The sequence below is a fragment of the Sorex fumeus genome, unplaced genomic scaffold, assembly GCF_029834395.1.
Source record: "Sorex fumeus unplaced genomic scaffold, SorFum_2.1 ptg000034l, whole genome shotgun sequence".
NCBI lineage: Eukaryota > Metazoa > Chordata > Mammalia > Eulipotyphla > Soricidae > Sorex > Sorex fumeus.
Genome location: NW_026606091.1, coordinates 32,818,760 through 32,845,401, shown reverse-complemented (window position 1 = coordinate 32,845,401; position 26,642 = coordinate 32,818,760). Strand labels below are relative to the sequence as shown.

The 26,642-nt window shown below is 46.9% G+C and overlaps 1 protein-coding gene across 1 annotated transcript in view; it reads left to right on the top strand.

Annotated features, from left to right (window-relative positions):
- Positions 1 to 26,642, top strand: part of GABBR2 (gamma-aminobutyric acid type B receptor subunit 2) — a 352,729-nt gene that overhangs the window by 134,464 nt on the left and 191,623 nt on the right. Inside the window, exon 3 of the mRNA XM_056117153.1 lies at positions 18,035 to 18,205. Within this exon, the coding sequence (XP_055973128.1) occupies positions 18,035 to 18,205 (171 nt within the window). The remainder of the gene's footprint in view (positions 1 to 18,034; positions 18,206 to 26,642) is intronic.

The window sequence follows — 26,642 nt, the reverse complement described above, 5'->3', positions numbered from 1 at the left end:
GTTATGACTTGGTTTAATGGATAGATTGAACGAGAGTTGAGTCAGAGAGCCTTGCTTCTGAGGCCCTGGATTCTCACAAGGGTATTACTCTGAACCTGCAACTAAACAATTCCCCTTGTGAAGGAGGTTGGCTGAAAAACCTTTTGGATGCTGCTCTCTCTGCTCTCACTATTTTCCTTTGCTCATCATCGAATGAGAAGATCGTCTCCTGGGTTTGTAGATTTCAAAGAGAAGTACATGTTTATTGCAGCATTATTCACAATAGCCAAAATCTGGAACAATGCAAGCATCCCAGGACAGAAAGACAGGATAAAGAAACTGTGGTACATATACGCGGTGGAATACTACTCGGCTATAAAAGATAATCATGCAATTTGCTGCTACGAGGATGGAACCCGAGAGGATCATGCTGAGTGAAGTTAGTCAGAAGGAGACAGATAGATACAAAATGATCTCTTTCATGGGTGGGATATAAAGAAACACAGTGAGAAAACAACTAATGCCCAAAGGCAACAGAAATTGAGAACTGATCTTCAATGGGAAGTCTACCAGGGCATGGTGGGGACAGGGGGCCATGGCACAGGAGAAGATAAGGAGCAGTGTGACACAATGGGGAGGGAAGTGGACTCTGGTGGAGGGTGTGAGGAGTTCATGCGTGAAACACTACCATGAACAGTGTTGTTAAGTCATGGTGCCTAAAATAAAGATTAAAGTAAAATAGAATTGCCAAATCGTGGCATTTTTGGAGCCATCTCCTGGGGCCAGGAGCTAATGGTTAGGGAGCTTCCTAACATTGTGCCCAACCCAGGTTTATTCCCTGACACCACATGGCCCCGACTGCATCATTGCATCTCTTGATTCAGGCAAACCACTTGTATTGTGACTTAATATCTTCCTTTGAAGTGAGTCATCCTTTCATCTAAGTACTAAGAGCGGGTAAGAAGACAATGTGAATAAAGAGAAGAAATACCTAGTGAGGCATAAAATGCTATAAAAGACTCACCTAACAGCGTTCCGTGTGCCATCAGCAGTGCGCAGGAAACTCAGCACTGACTAATGCAGACTCCCCGTGGCTTGGGAGTCAGGGGTTGAATTCCCGGGTCTCCAAGAAAAAATGAAGCAGACAAAACCCCCCATTACTCAACAGCAGTTCATTCCGTGAATCTTTGTGAGCCTCCCCGAGAATCGTCACACGCTGTTCCCAGTTTTCCCTTTGGGACGCTCCCTGCCGCAGTAAGTTTGCCCTGTTCACATTCATTCACGCATTTGTTTTTGCCACGGACACTTCAGCATTGCTTCTGTCGCCGTTGCCGTATTGCATCTTAGTGCCATTGAGAGAAGGAGGTAATTACTGTATAGTGCCATCCTGTCTGGTGGACGTGGGCAGGCCAGGGCTCGGGAAGGCTTCTTCCCAGGGGAATGGAGAGAGCCTGGGAGCTTTGGGAGATGGAAGGCTGGCAAGAGAGAGGGAAAAGGACGAGAGGGCTGGAGAAGGAGGGCTGGGGGACTTTGTTACTTTGAGGGGGAGTCCTCTAGGACTTTCCTTCTACAAAACAGTTTCCCGTCCGAGAGCCTTGGAGGGCTGGTCAGGACAGGGTGGATTCTCCCACTGCCCGGATCAAGGACACTGAGGCATCATGGATATCTGAGAAGGAGGAGCCAGGGTGGGTGTTTTCTAGTCACTTCTCTCTGCTCATTTCCTGTGCTCTGCTAGTCCAGAATGAGCAAGTTTCATGTTCTCAAAAACTTTATGTATATTATATATGTTATATATTATATAATATGTTACACATTTATATATAATGTAGGCATATGTTGTATATTTATAACATATGCAGATGCATTTTTAATTCTTTTTTAAAATCTTGATTCAACACTCTTGTTTTGTTTTGTTTTGGACCACAGCTGGCAGTGTTCAGGACTTACTCCTGGCTCTGTGCTTAGGGCTCATTTCTAGTGAGACTGAAAGACTCTATATGATGCCAGAGATTGAACCCAGGACAGCTACATACAAGGCAAGCTCCCTCCCCACTGTTCTATCTCTTTGGCCCCCAAGCATTTAATGTTCCCACAAACATCTGGATTCTTCTCCTTTCCTTGATTAGTGGCAATTTTGATTCAGAGGGCAAACTGAACCTAAGATGACGTCTTGTATGGAGTTTTGATGTCCCTGAGATCTAGCTTTCTCACAACAAGGGGAGGGAGCCAGAGTGCTGGGAGAAGTGAGGGGCAGCGGGGAAGGCTTCCTGGGGGAGGTGGCCCTGCACAGGCCTGGATGTATGTATAGAAGGTGGTCTGAGAGAACTGGGAGCACTCCGCTGATAAAAGTGCTGCATCCTCTCCCCACTGCATGCTTCAAGCTGGGCCCCCACACACCTTTCCCCCTATGGATATGATTTCAACCTCTCCACTAATTAGAAGTGCTAAATTGACATGAGGAGACATGATTTTTGCAGTGTGGTAATTAAAAGGCAGTTGGCTTCACAGCTGTGATCACACGAGGATGCTTCTTACCCCCAAAGACATCAGCTGAAAGCAAAGTGCAAAGGAGCTGAGGAAACCAAAGCGGCTTCTAATGCAATTTGTTAATTTCCTGCATTTGTCACTTGCACAGCTGTGAGGGGGAAATGGAACATCCTGCCCAAAGTTTAAGGGGAAATTAAAGACATATATTCAGACTGTGCACAATTAGATGAGCAATGTAATTATTATTATTATTATTATTATTATTTTGGTAATTAACAAGCCATTTAAAAATCACCCTGATTAGGATTTAGAGGGTCTAATGGAGAATTATGTCGTTGCCTGGTGGCAGCCTTATCCCGCCAAGCAAACCTTTTCATTCACTAGGCTTTCTCCATCTGTAAAATGGGCACATGGTTGTTCCACTCTGCTTTTCTCAGGACTGAAGGGCAAAGGCTTTCTAAATGTAGGAACTTCTCTCATTTCAAGAGAAGACATACGTTCTCTTAACCCTAGAAGCCAAAACCTAACCGCTATGAATAGGTGCCTGTGTTATTCTGGTCCTCACCTTAACCCTGAGGAGTGAGATGTCACCTCAGTTTATAGAAGGGAAGGCTCCTGAAAGGAAAGACAGTGTTCCTCTAGTGACAGAGTGAGTGGAGCTCTCAGCTGCAGCTCCAAATTCTTTTCTTTGTGGGTGGGGGCACAACCGGTGATGTTCAGGGCTTACTCCTGGCTCTGCACTAGGAACTGCTCCTGGCCATGCTCAGGGGAACCTGTGGGGTGCCGGGGATCGAACCCCAATCTGCCACATGCAAGTCAAGTTCCCTATTCGCTATACTGCACTGTACGGTCTCTCCTGCCCATCCAAGTTCTTATTTATTTATTTGTTTGTTTATGCTTTTTGGGTCACATCCAGCGATGCTCAGGGGTTACTCCTGGCTTTACACTCAGGAATTACTCCTGGCGGTGCTCGGGGGACCTTATGGGATGCTGGGAATCGAACCCAGATTGGTCACATGCAAGGCAAACGCCCTACCCACTGTACTGTCGCTCCAGCCCCCCATCCAAGTTAATTACTTTGAGGAACTTTACTATTTTCCCAGCACTGACCTTGTCCTGTCTAGCCTCTATTTCTTCTTTGTATTTTCTGGTTTTTTTTTTAGGTGGGGGAGGGGAGGGGAACGGTCACATCTGTTTGTACTCAGGGAGCACTCCTGAGAGTGTTCAAGGGACTATATGGGAATTCAAGGATCCAAATCAGGTTGGCCACATGCAAGGTAAGCAAGTACCTCACCTGCTGGATTAATTTTTGTGCCCCTCACTCTGCAATTCACTCCCATTTTTCTGTTAAAAAGAGAAAGAAAAGGAAAATAAGGATTTGAAGGAGTAATTTCCCCCCCAACCTTCTTTACATAAAGTAATGATGGGAATGGCGAAGAGGATAGGGAAGAAGGAAATGGAGCTTAGGGAAGGCCTGTTGCAAAAGCATTGTCTCTGAAAAAGCAGAAAATCAAATTACTTTACAATTTACTATTTGAAAATAAATAAAAGCAATTTCTGAAACTAGGTGATGGGCAGTTGGATATTGGCTGTGTTATTACTTCCTAAACTGAACATACATATTTCATGCGCTTGTATATGCATTTTAGGTTCTATGATCCATGTTCAAAAAAGAAAAATGTGAAGTTGGCCTCTTATATAAAAACGTCAACTGTGCATGAGTTTTGTTCCCAATAATTAAGTTGAACCAACAATGGAATCAAGTGCACAATAAGCCATGAATGTGGTATTATAGTTTTTCCTTTTAGGCAAATCTTTTTTCTTCTTCTCCTTCTTCTTCTCCTTTTTCTTCTCCTTCTCCTCTTTCTTCTTCTCCTCCTTCTCCTTCTTCTTCTTTTTGTACCCAGGCACCTCCCCAGGAAGCACCTTTGCCTATCCAGAAGAGAAGATTCCAGAAACAAAAATCCCACTTGCTTGCTAATAGAAGACATCTATCTAATCATAAAACCTGCCTGTGCTCCCATTTTCTCGTTTATAAATTGAGGATAATGAAATCTCCCAGCATCCGGGGTCTTCCTGAAGACCAGAGTCAGACCCCAGAGGGGAATGTGTTTTGGCAGCCTAGCGGTCAACAAACTGAGTGAGCACTGGAGAACTTAGCCCCTCTGTGCTTTGGTTGCTTGATGTGTCTCTACTAAAAGTGACTTAACCTTTCTGAGCCTCAGTCTTCTCTTCTGGAAAAAAAAATACTGGTTCTGTTTTACTGAGTCGTTGGACTGATGGTGCTTGTCATACCAGCATTTCTCAGCCTTTTCCTCACTGGGGCCCCTTCTGACCTTTTTTCCTCACTGTGGCCTCCCCGTCATACTGGTTGACTCTCCTAGACTTATGCCATGGGTCCTCATTTATACGATTTTCATCTGTCCCCTTTCGGAACTTCCTGGGGGACCCACAGGGGACCCATATATCCCTTGGCTGAGAAGTGCTGCATGATGCAATAGTTTCAAGGAACCCAAATCCCCACTTTGCTCTTGGCCACTCTACTATGCGTCAGGCATGTGTCTCCACCCTTCACTGCCAATCTCAATTTCTCTAGGAGGAAACAGAGACAATAATTCCTTTTATGTCTCCTCCCCATGTTGTTGCAAGTTCCCTTGAAGAATATGGCCACGGAAGCGGGTGGTTGAGCAGGGCTGTGGTCCCTCCTGAGCAGTGGAAATCGAGGTCTCATCCACAGGAAGGAAAAAAGAATGGCTCCCCACATGTTTCGAGCCCTGGCTCTCGGCTAAAGCCACTTCCAGCCTCAGAACAGGGCCAGCCAGGGTGCCCCAGGGACCTTTTGTTGGAGAGGGGCTTCAAAAACTGCCCCACACAGCCAGCATTCAGTTTCCCCCATCAACTTGGGAGACACTTTGCAGCCGCTCCTGTCTCGTTCATCTCACGGCCGTCTATGTTGAAGCACTTTGTGTCCAAACAGTTTTGGGGGCCCGACAGGGACCTGGCACAGACCAGAAGTGGACCCGAGTTTCCAACTCACACAGCCCAGTGCCTTTGTATATGTCCTGGCACTGGCCACAAACAAGGTTTTGTCGGCCGCTTCCTGAGAAAGTTGTGTCCCATTCATCTTGGCTGAAAGGAACCCTAGATAACAAATACTCCCCTCATTTAATTACAGAAACAGTCAGCAAACCCATGGGGGAAAAAAAGATTAAATCAAGCAGAGAAAAGAGCAAATTTCAGCCATCCTCCCCTGCCTTCCCCCATCCTCTTCCCACCTCCCTCCACCTCCCCAGAATCCAGAACGAATTTCTCACCTAGAGTTTAGCAACTTAGGGCCCCTCTTGGGTATACTTGCCACCTGCAGAGAAATTCAACTCTGATGTCCAAATCAAGACTGGAATGAGTTGCACGAAGGCACAGAATCCGTCAGTGGGAATTTCATAAAGATCCTGGAGTTGAAAGATAGATTTGCATTTTCCATCTGGGCTCGTTTCTGCAAAGAAGAGTGAGACTCAGTAGCAATTATGGAATAAATCAGATCAAATGAAGCACATGCCCACACCTAACCAACAATGTCCTTCATCCTCTTCTCCTTCCTTCTTGGAGAAAGGAGCTTAGAATTAGGCAGTTAGTTACAATGGAACCTTTGGAATTCTTGGTCTAGTCCATGATTTTCCAAGATAAAAAAAAAAAAAAGAAAAAGAAAATCAGACATAGGGGCCAGAGCAGTGAGTACAGTGAGTAGGGAGTTTGCCTTGCACACAGCTGACCCAGGTTTGTTCCCCGGCATCCCATATGGCTCCCCGAGCACTGTTAGGAGTGATTCCTGAGTGCAGAACTAGGAGTAAGCCCTGAGCATCTCCGGGTGTGACCCAAAAAGCAAGAAAAAAAATTCAGACATCTACAAAGGGAAGCTGATTCGTCTGGTTCTCACTATAGAGGACTGAGCCCCATCTCCCAACTCCCTGACACAGCCCTAGAGCTGCCTAGGTATACTCCTTTCCCCACGCAGATGGGTTTATATTGGGAGAACCCTGACAGATCCTGAGCACCCCCCAGAACCTTGCCAGGGCAACCTGAGCTTTCTTCTCCATGTCTGCTCTGCTGGCAAGGGGGGAATCTGCAGAAATTCCAGGACCCCCTGTGTCCAGCTTGGAAACTTGCCAGATGCGAGACTCTGGAAGCCCGGGTATAAACCACCTCCTGCCCGTGGTTCTATGGGCTGTCAGGAAGATCACCGCCTCCTCTCACCACAAATGACTGTCTGGGGCTGGCTGAAGAAAGCAATGAAGTTCCAAGTCTGAGAACCAGCCCCATGTTTCTCAGACTGGCCTTGCATGGCTGCCCCTCTTTTCTGGGTGCCAGGCTCTTCAGCTGGAGAAGAGATGCTAATTTCTGCCTCCTAAGAACCAAGGGACTTGGAGACTCTTTGGCATTCTAGATGTTTGGAGGCATCACTTATTGTAAAGTGGGCGACATTGGGCTGAGAACTTCCTACTAAACTTGGTCTCTTGGCACTCCTAACTCTTCCTCATAAAATAACAATTTTCCTGAAAACTAGGGAGCAAACTTTCTCTTTTCTCCTCTCCGCCCCGAGTTAAGAGATGGGGCCTGCTGCCAGTCAGAAAGCGGACAGCTCTGCTGCTTCTCACAGCCGCCGATCTGCTCAGCAGCCAAGATGTTTTTTCCTCCTCTTCCTTTGCATCTGGTCTGTCTAAATTCAACCAGTGCTATAAATTCTCAGGAAAAAAGCTGGCTAAGGAGTGAATGGGAGGGCACTAGGAGTGCATTGCATCCTGGGAAGCAGAAACTTTCCAAGAAAAGTTTTTAGGCAAGAGTGGAAAACCCTAGCAGCCAAGTACAAGGGGGAATTTAATGTGCTAAGTTTATTCCAAGCATCAAAAAAAAAAAAAAACCCAGAATCGAGGGCCAGAGTGATAGTCCAGTGGGTAGGGAGCTTCCTTGCATGAGCCACGCCAGGAGTGATCCCTGAGCACTGCCAGTCATGGGTCCCTCCCCCATCCCTCAAGAAAAAGAATGTTAAGATGTCACCTTATTCCCATAGACCAGTGTTAGGCAAGAGAGTGCTTGGCAGAGCCCCCTTTAGTGCCCTGTTACTTGTTCTTCCAGTTATTATATAGCACTGTCTACTGTCCTCTCCTTGTTCATCGATTTGCTCGAGCGGGCACCAGTAACGTCGCCATTGTGAGACTCGTTACTGTTTTGGCATTTTGAATATGTTATGGGGAACTTGCCAGGCTCTGCCGTGCAGGCGGGATACTCTTGGTAGCTTGCCGGGCTCTCCGAGAGGGACAGAGGAATCGAACCTGGGTCAGCCACGTTGAAGGCAAACATCCTACCCGCTGTGCTATTGCTATAAATAGATTGAAAACAAGGGGAATGCATAGAATGTGTCTTTTGACAAATTATGTCATGAAAGACCTCTCTTGTGCCAGCAGATGAGTCCATTGAAGACGCTTATCATTTAGCCTTTGAAAATAGCACAGCAAGAGGCACACAATAAGTACCGAGCAGTGGCTGAGGAAGAGTCCGTCTCAGAAGATGATTGATTGCTGGATAAAGAGGAAAACTTTAGAAAGATGCATCCTCTATCTCAGGCAGAAAAAGAGTCCGTCTCAGAAGATGATTGATTGCCGGATAAAGAGGAAAACTTTAGAAAGATGCATCCTCTATCTCAGGCAGAAAAGAACACAGTCTTCATGAAATAGCCTACAATTATATATGAGAAATTCCTAGGAAATGGAAAATGTCAATAACACAATCAGAGCTCGGGATCATGAAACATAAAATGTAGGCGGTTGGAAATCACACCAGCAAATTCACAAAGAGCCTGAGTACCAACTTGTTTGTATTCTGCCATGCCTGCCACCTTGCAGCCACAGCAGGGCCAAGTAGAACAATAATGGAATGCCGCTTTATCTCTAAAAGAACAGCGAAAAAATTAAGATGTTCTCTAAGATCAGGATGTGAAGAAGTGAGAACCCTGGTGCCCAGCAGCCAGGACTATAGTGGGTGCATCTGCTTTATTAGAAATGAGTGGGGCTGAATATGCACATACTCTGCAATGGCAGAGATAGACTCACATCTGCTGGTTGCTAGTCAGTGGCCGTTTATTCAAGTCTCACAGTGTTAGTTATAGAGAAATCATGAAGGGTGGGGGTAGCAATTACACATAGGTGTGGTTGAATGTTATCATAACAAAGAGCAGATGTAAAGCCCTCCCGTCAGGGGAAGTTCTTCCAGGAGATTAACTCAAGGACAAAATCTCATCTAAGTGCTCAGCTCCCTAGATTCCTGCAAGGAGATCCGCCCACAGGCGTAATTCCATCTCAGGGCATATTGCTTTCCCCTTTCCTTAGCTAGTAATCCATTTAAACAGTCATCTTAAATTTACTTCTTAATAATATATCTAGTCATTTTGTGTGGAAACAGTAAGAGATATATTAAGCTTAAAGGGTGGCTCTTTTCCTGGCGACATCTTGCTTTATATCCCAGACTACACTTCTCATGCCAGGTTAGTCTTTCCTAATCTAGGCAGGGTCCTTATTCAGTTACTTCTTTTGGGTCGTGACAGAGTTTGTTCCATGACCATGTTCTTAACTTATTATACTTACGGTGCTTGGCTTGTTCCCTTTTTGATGCCAGGGTAGCTTGCAGCTTGCTCTGGGTCCATCCAGATCCCTCGCTGGGACCCACCTTTTGGGGGTGTTAGGAAGTAAGAGCAACTGCGGCTTAAGTCAAGTAAATATTTTGGATTCCCAGGAGTAAAATATTATTTGGAGTCAGTTAACTCCCATGTTACAAAAGCATAGCATTACCTGTCTTTCTGTGTCTATACAAAGAGGATATTTCTCCAAAATAAACTATGCAAAAAACATAAAGGAAAGAGAAAAGCAATATTTCACTTACACATACAAAACCCAGAACCCTCAGAAGAATTTGACTTTACAAGTCACAGTGTCTGATTTGGGGATATAAGTGATTAACAGATAGGGGAAGAAGAGCACAAAAGAGAGGTTAAAGATAAACACAGAGGATTAGGAGTGCCTGATGGAATTGGGTGTGCCTTATGGGAACATTGAGATGCTCATTGAGGCCCCTAAGGTCCCTGCAGGAGGAGCAAGGACAAACCAAAGTTAAGTCTAAAATTCTTAGAACTGTAATCCAACATAACATGACCAAAAGCTATATACAATAAACATTGTTGCATATCAGATCCATAAAAATGCCATGTATGGTATATCTCTTTTTTATGTTTCTCTCCATCTAACCATCCATCCGCCCACTCACCTACATATCCACCTATAGAAATTTATTGTGAATTGAAAGACTAGATTGTGAAGGATAAAGGACTACCTGTGCCCCAGGTAAAATCAAGAGTTCCGCATCCACATCTCTCTTGGCAAATGTTTTGAGTTCTAAGAATAAATACATACAGTGCCCAGGTACCAGGAAGAAGAAACCAGAATCCTACAATTGAACAAATTGCCCCAGATTTTTACTGTGTGGCTAGGTAAAGGAGAGTTATCCTTAGCATGTGACTGATTCTTTGCATTTTTAAAGAATATTAAAATATAAGCAAGCAGGTTAGAACCATAAAACCAGATCAGTGTATCTAGAATGGAGAGGTGTGGTAGGTATATAGTTTGGATACCAAGAAGAACAAATGGAAACTAAAAGCATTTGAAAACAAGATAGCAGCAAAATAGTAAATACAATACCTGCTGTACTAAGTATTTAGTACAGAATCAACATGGTTTTAAAAATCCATCTCCTCTCTTCAAGAAATATGCTTGTGAACAATTTTAATAGAATTTAGATAAAAAAGAGGGTTAGGGCTATGGCAGATAAAGGTAACCACAAGTAAAGGGCTTTAATATTAATATGAGAGATACTAACTCACTGTTAATATCAAGTTAGTATAAAACAAAGGTCAGTAAAATGATAAAGGTGTTTATTTATTTATTTTTTTCTTTTTGGGGGGGATCACACCCAGTGATGCTCAGGGGTTACTCCTGGCTCATGCACTCAGGAATTGCTCCTGGCGGTGCTCGGGGGACCGTATGGGATGCTGGGAATCAAACCTGTGTTGGCCATGTTGGCTGCGTGCAAGGCAAACGCCTTACTCGCTGTGCTATCGCTCCAGCCCTAAAGGTGTTTATTTTACCTGATAACCATTTACTACTAAATCTACTCAATGATAATTTATTAAGTTCCTGCCACTTATAGTAGCTAATTATTGTCTTTCATTGTTGAAAAAATAAAAGAATTATAATGAACATTTATACTTAAAATAGCATAAAACTTAAGCATATAAAAGCAAAAACTACTGAAATCCATGGGGAAATTGTCAGTGATTGCAGAAAAAAATTTGTCAGACTCCCCCAGTCTTTGATATTAACTACAAAAACACCAAGCCTGTAATAACAATGAGTTCATTTGCTTATCTCTGATGCATAAAAGATTGATAAAGAATTTTCTATCTTAGAGACTCTGTGCACTTTTCTAGCTATTATGGAACTTTGACAAAAACTGATTGTGATGAGCTAAAATGAAAACCTGTTAAGTTCCTAAAGCAACGCTAACCACCCCATTCTCAAAACAATGCAATAAAGCCAAACCATAGAACAAGTCTGTAAAATGAGTCCAGATGTGCTCTCTGAAATAAATCCCTGCTGAGGGATTGACCTGAAGCCTCAATCACTGCCTGTTTAGAAATTGAGCACGAGTTCTTGAAATAAGGCAGGAAGCCCAAGAAGGTTGTGAGTGAGGTCTTAGTGCCCCTCAGCTCCGCGGTCCAGGGCTGGGGGCTGTGGTCAGAGTAGGAAGTCTGGTGAGACAGAGGAAGGTGGACAGTCGGCAGGGGAAGAGATAGCACGGGCATCAGGCTCCTGGAGGCCAGAGTCCAATATGTTTCTGCCTTCTTGGCTATAGTGGATTCCTTTTTACCTCCCCTTTGCTGAACCTCCTTCTGCTTATTCAAACTGGGCACAGGGAAAGGCTCTGCCATTTCTCAACCCTTGCTGGGTATCCAGATGGCCTGGGAAGTTTTAAATAATATGGATGCATGGGGTCTCTGTCTAATGGTCTGACTCAGAGTAGTGCCAAGTCATCAAAAAAATTTTTTTTTTAATCTCCCCAAGTGCCAAGTGATTTAATCATTTGATTGGAGTCCTTTGTCCTGCACAATGAACCCCAGAGCTGGATGCTTTTTTGGGTCCCTCTAGTTCTAAGGATCAGCCAGGATCCTGAAGTCTGCCCAAGGAAGGAAGTTTTAGGAAGCCAGAGCTGAAGAACAGTGAGGCAAAGCAATCTAATCAAAGTGTGCATTATCTCAAATGGAGCAGAAAATGTCAGTGGCGGTTAATATTTTGCACCCAACATGATTTAGACCTGGGGCATGTATTGTACTCCGAGCCCATTGTAAACACAATGGGCCATTTATTCACTGAACAGTAACCACTGTAATTACCTACAGGGCAAACATATGAAGTTGTTCAAGCAACAATTAATTGTGGACCTGGAACTAATGGGACAATAATGGTAAAGTATCAACCAGAGTGTGATTCAGAAATCACATCAGAATACCAATATTTTCCAAATTGTATTAGATAAGCATTTGAGGTGATGAGACCATCCTTGGTCCTGAGATAGGTACTCCTTGATTTTTCAAATCACTCTTTAGACTGGTGGCCAGTGGACGTTTGAAGTATTGTTTTCATCTTGAGAGAAGCGTCATGAACACCAGATTGGAGGGGCTATAGGACAGCTTCTATTTCTTGTGCTTGCTGTAGATCCTTAAGTACTTCGACCTTGCTGCCTGGTGGGTATCTGTGAATCAGAGGGAGACTTTTTGGAAAAGCATCTGTGTCTGTGCGTGGCTACACATATGCCCAAGTTCTGTGTGCAGTTTTCAGAGGTTTGGGGATAGCATGAAGTCCCTCTGTGGTCTCATGCAGTAATGGTCCATTTGCACCCCCACCATCTGCCCTGCTCTGGGGTCTACCCGCTGCCCATAAAGCTCTTTCATGACTGACAGTGCTGCTGGGGGTTGCTCTTGCCAGGACCAGCTGGGAGATTTTTCTCTGTAAGGTATTCCCAGAATTGCATTCATATTTGTTAATGTTCCTCCTTTTTAAATGGACCAATCACTTACTTAAATATGAAATATCAGGAATTGAACTGAATTATCTCTATAGGAATTAAGTATACCCCCCAAGCCCCCAAGTTCTAAAATCATCCACCTATCAAAGACCCTCTCTGCTTGTTCCTACCACCATCCCAATATTTTTGCCATTTTCATCAGTTGTTAGGCTTTTTCTCTTTATTTGGCACTCTGATCCACAATATTGTTCTTGAGAGGGTTTCATGGAGACAACCGCCCCACCCCCGTCAGAGTGTCTGTTCCCTCCACCATTGTCTCGGGGTTCTCCACCTCAATTACCATCCTCTTGTCCCCCACCATGGAAAACTCGCTTCTGTAGACTGTTCCTAGTTCTCTTGCCTTTGATGGTGTTACTCCCATTCTGTACTTCTTTGTATCCCACATAGGGGAGACATCATCCTGTATATGTTCCTTTCTTTCTGGCTGACTTTGCTCACTTGATACCCTCCAGTTCCATCCATCTAGTGGCAAGTTGCATGGTTTCATCTTTGCAAATAACTTAGTAGTGTTCCATTGTGTCTCTGTATCATAGTTTCTTTATCTAGTCATCTGTTCTTGGATACTCATGTTATTTTTATCTTTTGTGAATGGTGCTGCAGTGAACATAGGAGTGCAAATGTTTTTTCTGAATATTTTTTTTTTGGGTTTTGAAGTAGATGCCAATAAGTGGATTTTCTGGGTCAGCTTAATTGGTTTTTTTTTTTTTTTGAGAAGTGTGTCCATGTTGTTTCCCGAAAGGGCTGAACTAGTCAACATTCCCACCAGCAGTTGATAAAGGTTTTTCCCCCTCCCATCCGTTCCAACATTGGTGTTATTGTTCTTTGTGATGTGTGCAAGTCTTACTGCTGTGAAATGATATTAATTGTTGTTTTTACTTGCGTTTCCCAGATGTTAATTGACACAGAGACTTGTTTCATATCGTGTTGACTCCCTGATTATCTTCTTTGAGCAAGTTTGTTTGTCTCCTCTTTTTTGATGGCATTAATTATTTTTATTTCTTATTTAGTTTTACAAGTGCTTTATATATCTTGCATATTAACCCTTTGTCAGATGAATGGTCGGCAGATAATTTCTCCTAGTCTGTTGGTGTCTTTTTTTATTCTGGTCATCATTTCTCTTGTAAAACAGAAGCTTCAGTAATCCAGTCAGTGTGGTACTGGAATAAGGACTGAGTCTCAGACCAGTGGAATAGAATTGAGAGCTTTGAGACACATACTTCCGTATGCCTGAGAGCATGATCAACTAATCTTTGATAAAAGAGTTAAGAGTATGAAATGGAACAAACAAAGCCTCTTCAACAAATGGAGTTGGGAAAACTGGTCAGCTACATGTTAAAAAACAAAAACAAAAACAAAAAACCCTCAGACCCCTATCTCACACCATGAACAAAAATCAATTGAAAATGTATTAAAGACCTTGATAACCATAAATCATACAGGCAAATGAGAAACACACAGGCAGTATCCTTCATGACATTGATTCTAGAAGCCTCTTCAATGATTCATTGTCATTGGCTAAACAAACAGAAGCAAAAATAAACAAATGGGATATACTAAATATTCTTTTCCTTATCTCTTTCTAGAGGTGCTTCATTCCAGCCATTTGTCTTTTGTATAAGTTATACAGTGTGTGTGTGTGTGTGTGTGTGTGTGTGTGTATTGAACCCAGGGTCTCACACATGTGACCTTGCATTCTGCACTGAGTCACATTCCAGCCACCTAGAACTGAAAGGTAACAGCTGTTTCACCCTCAGCTCTGGTGAGAAGTCTCATGTTCTCAGTCAGGAGGGAGCTTGAAATTGGCTCCCAGAGGTGAGAGCTGGGGACCACTGTTTTCTGCCAGGAGCCATTTGGATATTTGATACCATTTCGGGGCCATACAGTACAGGCAGACTGGGGACGTCTGAGGACTGTCCCTTCTGTCCCATCATGGCCTATCCACAGTATTTAAGTACCCCTAAGCAGCCTGAGAGCTGGGCGTTGCCACCCAGGCTGTGCAGATGGGTTCTTGCCGTGGTTCTAGCAGGTGGAATCTACTGGAATCCTGAGAGGAGACAGGACACCCTGGGGTTCCAATGGTGGCTGTCTGCCTTCTGAGCAGGCAGAAAAAGGGACACTCCCCAAGTTTTGGGGGGGAAGGGTGCTCCTTTCTCAGGTGTTGGAGGGGGGAACAGTGGAACACACCTAGCTGAGGGCCCAGGGTACCATGATGTTCATTCTCTGGAGACTGAAGTTGAACTCTGAGTTGGGTTCATTTTGGAGCAGCTGTTGGCACTGGCCAGGGTGTGCCAAACGGGCATGACATTCAGCCTCGCCCTATCTGGACCAGGGATCAAAGTGAAACCAAAGAAGGAAGAAAGAAAGGAACTGAGGAAGCGAGAGATGACAGATAACCTGGAAGAAATCAAGAAGAACTTTTTTTTAAAATAATCTCAGAAGTTTGGGGGAGGAGGAAGGCTTCTCTCATTGTGACAGAAAACCTGAAGACAGAAAAGAAGAAAACCACATTTTAAATTCAACCACACTTTAAATAAGAACTGTGTTTAGGGCCAGAGAGATAGCGTCACGGACTGAGCACATGATTTTCCTGTCGGAGGAGTTCAATTCCCAGCACCAAATGGTCCCCTGAGCACTGCTAGGAGCACATGCCTCTCCCCCGTCCCAGCACTGCTGAGTGTGGCTCCCACAACAAGAATAAAATCACTTTTGAGAACCAAAGAGATAGTACAGTGGGTCAGGCACTTGCTTTGCATGTGGCCAATCCAGCTTCTCTCCTTAGAACCTCACATGGTCTCCCAAGCCCTGCTAAGGAGTGATCCCCGAGCACAGAGCCAGGAGTAAACCTTGGCCCCCAAACAAAAGCAAAGTCAAAGAAGTATAAAATAACTTTTTAACATTGGAAAAGACACCATCTGAAACATAAAAAAATTACAAACTGGGGCAATGTGAGGGAGTTAACGTACCACTCAGGACCAGTGTCCTTCAGTGCTGAGATGAATCCTACCAGGGAATCGGAAAAAGACTGTGAGGCACATTGAAGCCCGGGCCAAGGGGAGGAACAGAGCACTGCAAATCACACGGAAGCTTGGGAAGAACTGCTCAACCCCTCAGATAAATGCAGATTAGAGCTCTGAGGTCCCGTTTCCCCAGCACCAAGCTGCCTTTAAAGATCAGGAAGTTTGCCAGCCACCTGCCAGGCTGAGGTGGAAGGACAGGGGGTCCCTCCTGGGGGTGCCATTCAGGCTGGGCTTTGTGGGACAGATCATAAAAGTACAGTCTGGCAACTTACTGCACCTAAAAGAAAAAGAAGGGCAGACATAGACATAGAATGACTGCATTCGTTTGGGGGATATATATATATATATATATATATATATATATATAAAGGCCCTCCCGTTGATCGTCGATTTGCTCGAGCGGGCCCAGTAACGTCTCCATTGGAGACTTTGTTGTTACTGTGTCTGGCATATCGAATACTCTCGGTAGCTTGCCGGGCTCTCCGAGAGGGGCGGAGGAATCGAACTCGGGTCGGCCATGTTGGCCGCGTGTAAGGCGAACGCCCTACCCGCTGTGCTATCGCTCCAGCCCATATATATATATATATATATATATATATATATATATAAACATAGTATGAAACTAACACTCAAGAACAGTAGAAACAAGGGTCAAGACAAATGGTTCATGGTTGGAAGCCTGTCTCATGAGCTGGGGGAGAAGGGATAGAGAAAGGACCACTATGACAATGATGGTTGGAAGGGATCGCTCCGGATGGGAGATGTGCGCTGAAAGTGGGTAAAGGACCAAACATGATGGCCTTTCCATGAGAGAGAGAGAGAGAGAGAGAAGAAAAGTGCCTGCTGTAGAGGCAGGAGGGGGCATGGCAGGACGGATATGGGGGTAGATTGGTGGTGGGAAATGCACACTAGTGGAGGGAGGGTGTTGTAACATTGTATGACTGAAACCCAGTCACAAAACCTTTGTGTCTCACAGAGATTCAATTAAAAACCAAAAAAGGGGAAAAATAAATAAAAGAAAGATGAGAACTAATAACTGGACAGGGGGACAGATTTGACTCCTGAGTGTAACTGAAAACACACACGCAAATGCAAATGTGAACAAACTGGGATATTTTGTAGTCACGGTGGCAGCCTGAGTTTGAATGTTCAAACATATAAGAAGTCTTAGACACGCTCAAGGAGAAAAGTATTAAGCAAACAAAAAATAATAAGGCACATAAAAAGTTTCCCAGATAGGAGAGACTACGACTTATGACCACATGGAAGAAGCGGTACCCTCCTCTGGAGCCAATGAGCACAGTATGATTTTGATGATCAATCACTAACAATTACATAGAGAACTTTAATTTCCCTGAGTGGACAAGAATGCGATGAAACCAGCCCCATAAGGATGCCACGCTAGTGGGTGTAGAAATTGATGGAATTCTTTTTGGAAATAAGCACCAGTGTTTAAACTAAGCCTTATTATTTTTTTGGTGGTGTGGCACATGGTACTCAGAACACCTGGGGTCTCTCTCAGTGGTTCTAGGTCAACCTGGTCATCAGTTCAATGAGACAGCTCAGGGGTTCAGTGCTACTCAGCCCTGAGGTTCCAGGGGTACCTGAGCCACCCCAGCGGGGATCTGGGCCCTCCAGAACTGTATTTGGCCCTGTTTAGGAATGATATGACGCTGGGGATCAAACTGGTGTTGTCATATTCCTTCACCATGTACTGCCTCTTCTCCCCCTCAAACCATATCCTGTTCACCCAGAACTATTAATTCACAGACTGTGCTATGGACATAGCCCGAAATGTGTGTGTGTATATGTGTGTGTGGGTGGGGAGGTGATGGGCATAGTACTGTGCACAGATGTTTATACAATGATGTAATTATAAAGTGAAATTGAAAACACATCAAATGCACCCACCCATTATGTTAGAATATTGTGTGCTATTAAAATGCTTACAAGGTATTTTTTATAGGATGGTTAAATGCTTATAGGATAGAGTTAAGGGTTCGGGAGAAATTTCAACCGTAGAACAATCTTAAGAATCTTTTTTTGTTTGTTTGTTTAAAGCACATTTTTGGGAAAGTGGATGGAGGGACACAGATACTACAGCATTAATGGTAGTTTTTGGAGAAGGGTGGATTACTGGGCTTTCTCCATATCATGCATTTCAAAACATCTCCCCAGCGATAAGACATGATAATACCACCAAGTAGTGATAGGTGATAATAATACCATCAAGAAAACTCATTACAAACATCTCACCCCTTGTGCTTGAGTTGAGAGTCAGCACTAAGGGTCTCTGCATTGTTTGGGAAGGGCTAAGGGACCCCCTGGTAAAAGTCTTTTTTTTTCTTTTATTTTGTGTGTCCCAGCTTTCCTTTGCTGCCACCACACCTGTGCTAGCGGATAAGAAAAAGTACCCTTACTTCTTCCGGACGGTGCCCTCGGATAACGCCGTGAACCCGGCCATCCTGAAGCTGCTGAAGTACTTCCGGTGGAAGCGAGTGGGTACCCTGACACAGGACGTGCAACGCTTCTCTGAGGTAGGTGGCTGAAGGCCAGGGGCCGCTCAGAGAGGCGGGGGGCTGCAGGTGTGCTTTTGTGAGTAGGACCAAAGCTGTTTGATCCAAGAGGCCAGAAGAACCTCCACACTCGCCCACTCAGAAGCCAACGCTTCCCTTTCCTTCTGTCCTGGGCCAAGCCACAAATAAGTCCCTCCCTTCCCTGGGAAGCTGGTGCTTCTCGCTCCCGATGCTTAGGGATGGTAGAGATGCTCCCAAGAGCATCTCCCCTGTGAAGAGGGATTTGGGGTAGAGGCTTGCTTGGAAACAAACAGCCCAGGTCCTTGGAGTGTGGGGGGATGCTAAATTCATGTTTGTTTTAAGGGTTCACAAATATAGGGCATACGTGGTATCTCTCTTTTTGAAGTATCTCTTTATGTGTATACATCCATTCCATATCTATGTTTGTATCTATACTGTGACCAGGAAGAAGGCTATTTTATCCAAGGTTCCTGAGATTCCGTTTTCTCTTCCAAGTGAAGCTCTGTTTTCTGTTTGGTGTTCATCAGCTCCGAAGTTTTTCACTGTATTCTGCTTCATCCCAGATGACTCGCATTTTATTCTTCTTGTTTGCAGCAGATCCCAGAAGTGATTGGGGGTGGGGGGGCTCCTCCTTATGAATGGGCTGTGGCGTTCTGTCAGATGCAGAGATGGCAGCGTATTGAACCAGGTGCTGTAGATATTTATAACGTTTAGATCTTTCTGCCAGCATCTTTCTGGAAGGGGAGTTTTTTTTTGGGGGGATCATGTAAAATATGGAGACAAGTGGACCTTCAGAAAAGCGACTCCAGTTTCTAATCCTAACAGAGATATTAGAAATTTCCTATCCCCATAGACCTTACAGAGGATGCTAACAACGGTCTTAAGAGACTTCCCACTCTGTCTCGTTTCTCACTGGGGCTACCCCTGGAGTCTTTTCTTCTTCCACATGTGCTGTGGATATTTGTTTTGTAAACTATCATGTTCGGTTGTTTTTTTGTTTTGTTTTGTTTTGCTTGTTTTGGGGGAATGGGGTGATTGATGACCACCCAGCAGTGCTCAGGCCTTACTCCTGGTTCTCTGGTCAGGGATCACTCCTTGTGGGCCCCAGGGACCATATATGGTGCTGGAGATCAAACCCGGGTTACCCATGTGCCAGGCAAGAGCCCTACCTGCGGTGCTATTTCTCCAGCCTCTGTAAATGATAAAGTTCTACACGGAGGCCTTTAGAAGGCAGAGATGTGTGGGCCACACTGTCTAGTGATTGAATGAGAGCACGTTCTCCCCATCTTCATCCTCACCCTTCATACTCTGCTTCCCTGTTCCAGGGAAGATGCTGAGTAGGAGGATGCCTTAGGGATATAGGGACACAGGCTGACGCAGTGACCATGTTCTACACCAGAGTTTTCCAAAGTGGATGCTACCATGGGGGGTGGGGCAGTAGTCAACTTGGGTAAAACTGGGGACTCTCTGTTTGCTTCATGAAGGTCAATTTCTTTGGGGGGGGTGTCACTGAGTGATACTTTTTCCGAAAAGAGGTGTTTAGCCAAATCTGCTCTACAGGTGCGTGGCAGGATGTGGGGGGCACTAGGCTATAGGCTTGTGATGCTGTCATTAGGGTTCGGTTCTGAGTCAGGGACAAAGTCTGCAAGTCTTTGGCTATGAGTGCTGGAGTGAGAGTGTTTGGAGACACCTCCCCAACCTGTCGATGTCTCGCCGGGGAAACAGGCCTCTGAGCAGGAAAAGGCGAGCTTTGGTGGGGGGCGGGGGCATCCAGAGACTGCTGAAGTTGAGAGGCCGTTCACACAAAGTCAGGCACTCTGGGGTTCACCTCCACTTATGTCCAGCCTGAAGTGGAACCAGCACCCCCTGGAGGTCTAGTGGGGTACCTGCTAGCCCACACAGATTCGCACCGCATGCTGGGGAGGGGTCATGACATCCCAGAGAGGACTCCAGGGCAGCTTGCAGGGGGCAGAAGCAGCTGGGTAGCCTGCAGATGGATGGACGGACAAACGGACTGCAGGTTCTGTCTTCCTGCACTGCTATGCCCACAGGCGGCACCTCCCCCAGCTGTGAGTGGGGTGGAGGCCAGGGTGGCGGCTGTCTCTGTCCTAGGGACAGACTGGTGCTGGCCAGTCCACTGTGCTGGAGTCTCTCTGCCTGGCTGATGCCTCTGGGCCCAGCGGCTCTGGCGCCTCTCTCAGAGTCTGGGCATCTGCATCACTGGTGTCCAGGCCCTGGGCTCCGGCCAGGGTGTAGAGGAAACTGGATCCCTTTCTGGAGTGGGTCGATCTGCAGTGTCCAGCACTTCTGTTGGGAAAGAGGGTGCTGGACGGGGTATCAGATGGGGAGCCGGGGGCAGTTTTCACTGGTGTATGCCCACCACACCAGGGCACCAGCGCTCCGCAGAGTCCCGGGCCCTGCAGAGGGAGCGTCAGGGCCCCTGGGACCAGAAGTGGCTGTGTGGCCTGATGGCCCAGCAGTCACTGTCCCCAGGCTACTGCTTGTGTTTATCTGAGGTCCTGCTTCTATCTCTGCCCCGGAAGCCCTGGAGTCGGGGTACTCTAACTTTACCTTCAGTTGTGGAGGTAGAGGTGTTGGGGGAGGAGACTTTCTGTTTGTTCCTTTAATGAAAGTAGATTTCCAGGACCACTATTTATTTTGTTTAAGTTCACTTATATTTATGTATTTTTCTCACAGTTACAAAGTTGTTCATGAGTGGGTTTCCTTCATACAATGTTCCAACACCCGTCTGGACATTTCTCACCACCAGCGTCTCCCTCCCTCCCTCCCTCCCTCCCTCCCTGCCTCCCTCTCCTTCTGTCTCTGTCTCTCTGCCTCTGTCTGTCTGTCTGTCTGTCTCCCTCTCTGTCCCTCTGTTTCTGTCTCTCTCTCTCTCTCTCTCTCTCTCTCTCTCTCTCTCTCTCTCTCTCCCTCCCTCATTTCTATCTCTCCGTCTCTGTCTGTCTCTGTCTTTCTGGGCATTATGGTTTGCCATACAGGTACTGAAAGGTTATCAGGTCTGTCTCTTTACCTCCTTTCAGCACTCAGTTCTTGTCCAGAATGCTTGTTTCCAACTATTATTGTCCCATGGGACGGCTATTTTTAAGTGGGGAAGGGGGGTGGGCTGGTAGGCTAACTAAGCATTGGAACCTGTGGGCTAAAGGAAAGATCCCCATGTAAGTGCTCATTAAATGGCCACTTTTATGACACTGACTCCGGGAACCCACTCTTGGAATGTGTGCCGCTCACCCAGGGGCCGGAGAGGGATTTGGGGGGCGGTGGAGGGAGGGATGAGACGCAAGCCTGGCCAAGCCAGTTTCAAGCCCCAGCATGACATGGTTCCCAGAGCCTGGCGCCCCAGCATCCTCGGACCCTAGGATTGAACTGTTGCCTGGTTGGCTGAGTTACCCAGAGGGGCCCTCCTGAGCACTGCCTGGCAGCCCCCCTAAATGAATAGAATGCCCTCTTCTGTGGCGGGGTGCTGGGCCCAGCCTGTGCCACATAGGGCGGGTTGGGGGAGTGGACATGGCCCCCTGTGTCTGGTGTCGCAGTCTCTACTGGCTGCCTCTTAGAAGCACTGGGGAAATGGTTTTTCTCCTTTTTGTTTCTTTCTGAGCTTTAGGCTACCCCCAGCAGTGCAGGGAAGGGGAGATAAGAGCTCTTCCCGGCTCTTTGTTCAGTGCTCCTGGCTTGGGGACCATGAGGTGCTGGGGATCAAACTCGGGGCCCCTATATCATACAATGCATGGACTTTATTCTTTATTTTTTATTTATTTGTGTTTTGCTTTTAATTGTTTGAGGGTTGTTGTTGTTGTTGTTTATAATACTGTTACTAGTGGCTTCTCACGAACATAAGAACAGCACCACCCCCATCACCAGTATACTCCTCCCCCTCCCCCAGGGACTCCACCCTTTCCCCCTCCTCACCCGTCACCCCTCTTACCTCCTAGCACAACTGTGTCAGTTCCTCTGTTGTGTTGCCTTTGTTTTGTTTTTGTTTTGCTTCGTTTGGCTTTTGTGGGTTTTTTGCTCCTGCGTTTTCGGTTTGGTCTGGTTTGGTTTTCGGCCTTGGGGCCTCACCCATTGCTGCTTGGCATTTGCTCCCGTTTCTGCTCTCAGGAATTACTCCTGGAGGTGCTCCGTGCTGGGATGCTGGGGATCGAACCTGGGTCAGCTGCGTGCAAAGCACATTCCCTGCCCTCTGTACGATGTCTGGCCTCGCCTTTGGATCTTTGTTGCAGCCTCACTCTGCATCTTGAAGTCCCACATATGAGAGATCATTCTGTGTCTGTCCCTGTCATTCTGACGAAATTATTTTAGTATCTTGGGCCACACCTGTGGTGCTTAGGGCTTATGTCTGGCACTGTGCTCAGAGATCCCTCCTGGTGGGGCTCAGAGGACCATAAGGGGTGCCAGGGATCGACCCAGCGTGGCCATGTGCAAGGCAAGCGTCTTACCCCTTGTCCTATGGCTACAGGCCACTGCGTGTACTTTAGACCTTTGAATTTTTATTTCCTCTAAAAAAGGAAGCTTGAAATCCCCTAGGTTGGCTACCACCCTCCTTCTCCCATAGTTTTATTGGGGTACACTTTTTCACCGCCTCCCCCACCCCGTGTTTCCTTTGCTGGTGCGGTTATTTTTAGCAAATTTGCACTGTGACACAGTCCTCCCCGCCCCTCCCGCACCCCGTTTTAAAGACATGCATCGTCCCAAACTTCCCTGGCTGCCGTGTGTCCTCAAGACCCGCCCCCGGGCCCAGCTTCATCTGCTGTTGCTGTAGTTTTGCCTTTTCTGGAAACGTCCTAGAAATAGAATTTTTTGTTCTGGCTCATTTGTGGCGTGTCTGCCGTCTTTCCCCTCTGCCTTGGCTTCCGAGGTTCTCGCCTGGAGCCCGGATCTGCTGTTTGTCTCTTGACCCAGCTGACTAGCTGGCCTCTGTACAGCTAGGGCACGATTTAGAATCAGCCGGCGAAGGCCGCCAACTGCCAGCCAGTGGCCAGGTTGCAGCCTCCCCACCCTCCCAGAGTGGTGGCATTGCAGGACCCCAGACTTAGAAGCTTTGCAAGTTCTGCAGAGGGTTTTCACGCCCTCCCCCCTTCCCCCTTGGCTCAGAGTCAGGCATTCAGGGTGGGGATAATGTCCCCTGGTGCTGCTGGCACTCAGTCTGCGTGGCCGTGGAGGGGAGGGCCCTGCCTGGTGCTGTGTAGCCGACTGGAGGAGCAGGTGGAGAAAGGCCTTGGACATCCTCTGGGTAAATGACAAAAGTGACGCCATGATGATGAGCCATGGGTGCTGCTGAGAGGGTGGTCGGTGGGGCCAGCAAGGGGGCTGGTGGGCTCAGAAGAAGTCTCAAGAAGCTTGAGGCAGGGTGTGGGGAGAGGAAGTTGGAAGGGGGGCGTCACAGCGGAGGAGGGCTGGCACTGCAGAGGCGCGGGGCATGTGTGACCAGGGGACTGAGTGACATCCTCGTGGGTGTTTGCAGGTTCAGGATGGAAGCAGAGTTTGGGTGAGATGGTGGCCAGGAGGGGCGCCTTGGGGGACCAGCAGGTGGCAGTAGGGGTACTTGGACCTCCTGCCCCGTTGTTCCTGGCCTCTGCTTCTACTCTGGCCTTGCCAAGCTGTCCATGGGGGTCCCCTGTTCCCTGCTGCAGCTCGCCAGCTGAGTCCCCTTGGATGAACTCGCTGTCTGCAGGCCTGTTTTCTCTGTGGAACCAGGGGGTTGGGCCAAGGTCTCTGGCACTCAGAGCCTTTCGGGGGAGAGATTGGGGCCATCTGGTCCCCTACCCTGACACTGCCTCTCTCCACAGACCCTCTGCGGGGGGAGGGGGTGGGCGATAAGAGGATCTGACTCTTGGCCGCGCGGTGAGGATCCAAAGTGCTGAGAGCCAGCCTGGCTCCGAGGAGGAGGTGCTGGGCAGGGGCTGCTGTTGTCTGACTAGTCTCTGGACACCCTCCACCCACCCCGTTCCATTCCGGAGCCCGGCCCTGTGGTTCACTTCCCACCCCGCTTCCTCTTCCTCTCCCCTTCCTCCAAGGATGCTCCTGGACCACACTCTAGTCCTCAGTGCTCTGGGGAGGGAGTGGGGGTGCCTGGCCTCTGGGCTCGACCTTTCCCTACCAGACACCCCCTCACTGGGACCCCGTGGAGGCGCTAGCTCTCCCCAAAGGTCGCCATCTGTGCTCTTCCTCTTCAAAGCACCTCCCCTTTCCACCCTCCGGCCTGGGAAGGCTCCCCCACCTGCTGAGCCCCCATCTGCCCCTCCCCCCCAGGAAGCCCTTCATCTAAAGTCACAGCTTATTGTTATGGTTAGAACATGGGGAGGAGGACTTCCTACAGTAGAGGATCTCAACCCATCACTCCAGGGCTCCCCTGCCTCCCCAGGCAGGAAGAATACTCTCAGGGTCCTGGCCGTGGAGCACATCCTGGCCCCCTGACAGGTCTGTCTCAGCTCACTCTCTTTCTTCCTCCCCTCCTTCCCTAGGCAGGACCAGGGGTGGCGATGGCTGTGTGTCCCCAACCCTCGGGCCCCCAGGTGCCCACTGCTTGCACAGTGCAGGGCCGTGCACTGACTGCCCCCTTCCCCGTCAAGTATTGCTGCCGGGTGGGTGCGTGGTGGGGGTCCCTGTCTTTGAGATTGTGGCTGCCCTGCACAATCCCTGGCCTTGACTGCTCTCTGGGGGGTCCTGCAGAGATTTGCAAGTGCCTCTCTATCTGGTATAAGAGAAAGAGGCAGGACTGTCTCTCTGCTGCCTGCCCCAGGTGGTGGGACAGAAAGGTATGTGCAGGAAACCCCACACCCCAAGAAGAGGCAGGAGCTGGCGGCGCCCTGAAGTTGCACCCCACAGGATTCGGAAGGGACCCTGGGCCTTCTCGAGAGATGATGAGGTGGGCAGGGAGACTGCCAGAGTCTGCGGTGGGGAGTCCCTGGCCAGTCCCTGGGGCCTTTAGGGGGCAGTTAGGAAAGAGAAGTCCACATTTACAGTGATAGCTGGAAAATGATCACTCTGGCCAAGAATTGAGTTGGAAGTAAGAAAAGGGATAAACATGATAACCTTTCAGTTCCTGTACTGAAACCATAATGCCCAAAAGGAAAGAGAAAAAAAAAGAGTGAGAGAGTGAAGGAGAGAGTGAGAGAGAGTAAGAGAGAGGAGAGAGAGTGAGACAGGAGAGTGAGAGAATGAGAGAGAGGGAGTGAGATAGTGAGAGAGACTGAGAGTAAGAGAAAATGAGAGAGAGAGAGAGGAAAACATGAGAGAGTGAGAGAGAGAGAGAGAGAGAGAGAGAAGAAAAGTACTGGTCATAGAGGCAGACTGGGGTGGGTGGGGGTGATGGGAGGGAAACTGGGGACACTGGTGGTGGGAAATGTGCGCTGATGAAGGGATGGGTGTTGGAATTATATGATTTATACCCAATCACAAACAACTCTGTAATTGTGTATCTCACAATGATTCAGTTTTTAAAAAAAGTCTTTGCTATTTTAAGGAATATGGGATGGGAATAGAGGCAGATAGACATTCTCTATTGTTTTTCTCCCCAACTCCCAATAGTTATTGAGAAGATTCTACCCCATAGATCTGCCGTCATCACTCAGGGAGGCTGCCATATTGAACATGGAGACAACTGCCAGTTCTTCTGATCACAAACAATGCAGTAGACCTCACACTTGTACATCTCTGATTATTTTAGGGGATAGATTCCTGGAAATAGTGCATGCACATTTCCAAACCTATTGTGCATGCTGCCAGATTGTCCTCCAGAAAGATCACACTCATTCAGAGCTTCATCGCAGCCTTTGACGGCACTTGCTGCCAACTTGGTATACCATTCTTTTTGGAGCCTTCCTTGGCAATTGCTGTATTAATTTGCATTTCTTTGATTACTACTAAGATTCAATTTCTTTTTAACCAAGAATCTTTCTCATTTCTGTTTCTCTTTTTATAAATTGGCCATTGATGTTACTGGCACATTTTCCTACGGGACTGTTCTTTTTCTGACTGATTATATGTGAGGCGGAAGTAGAGTCCTTTACAAAGTGAGCACATCTGTCCTTGGTGACATGGTTGCAGATTCCTCTCCCTGTTTCATGTGATATTCATTTTGTTTTCTATGTCATTCATTTTGTGTTCCATAACATTGGAAACTTTAATATTTCATCTAGCCAAATTTTGTCAGACACATTTTTTACTTTCGATTTTACACTTGGTAAGTGCTTCTCATCCTGAGAAATTTTTGTAAATATTCACTTACATTTTCCTCTGGTACTTTCATTACTTCAGTTTAGCTGGAATCTCAGCACATGACTTGAAATGTCAAACCTGGGGCCAGAGCAATAGTACAGCATGTAGGGTACTTGCTGATCCAGGTTTGATCCTCAGTACCACATATGGCCCCCTCAAACCCTGCCGGGACTAATTCCGAATGCACAAATGACAGACC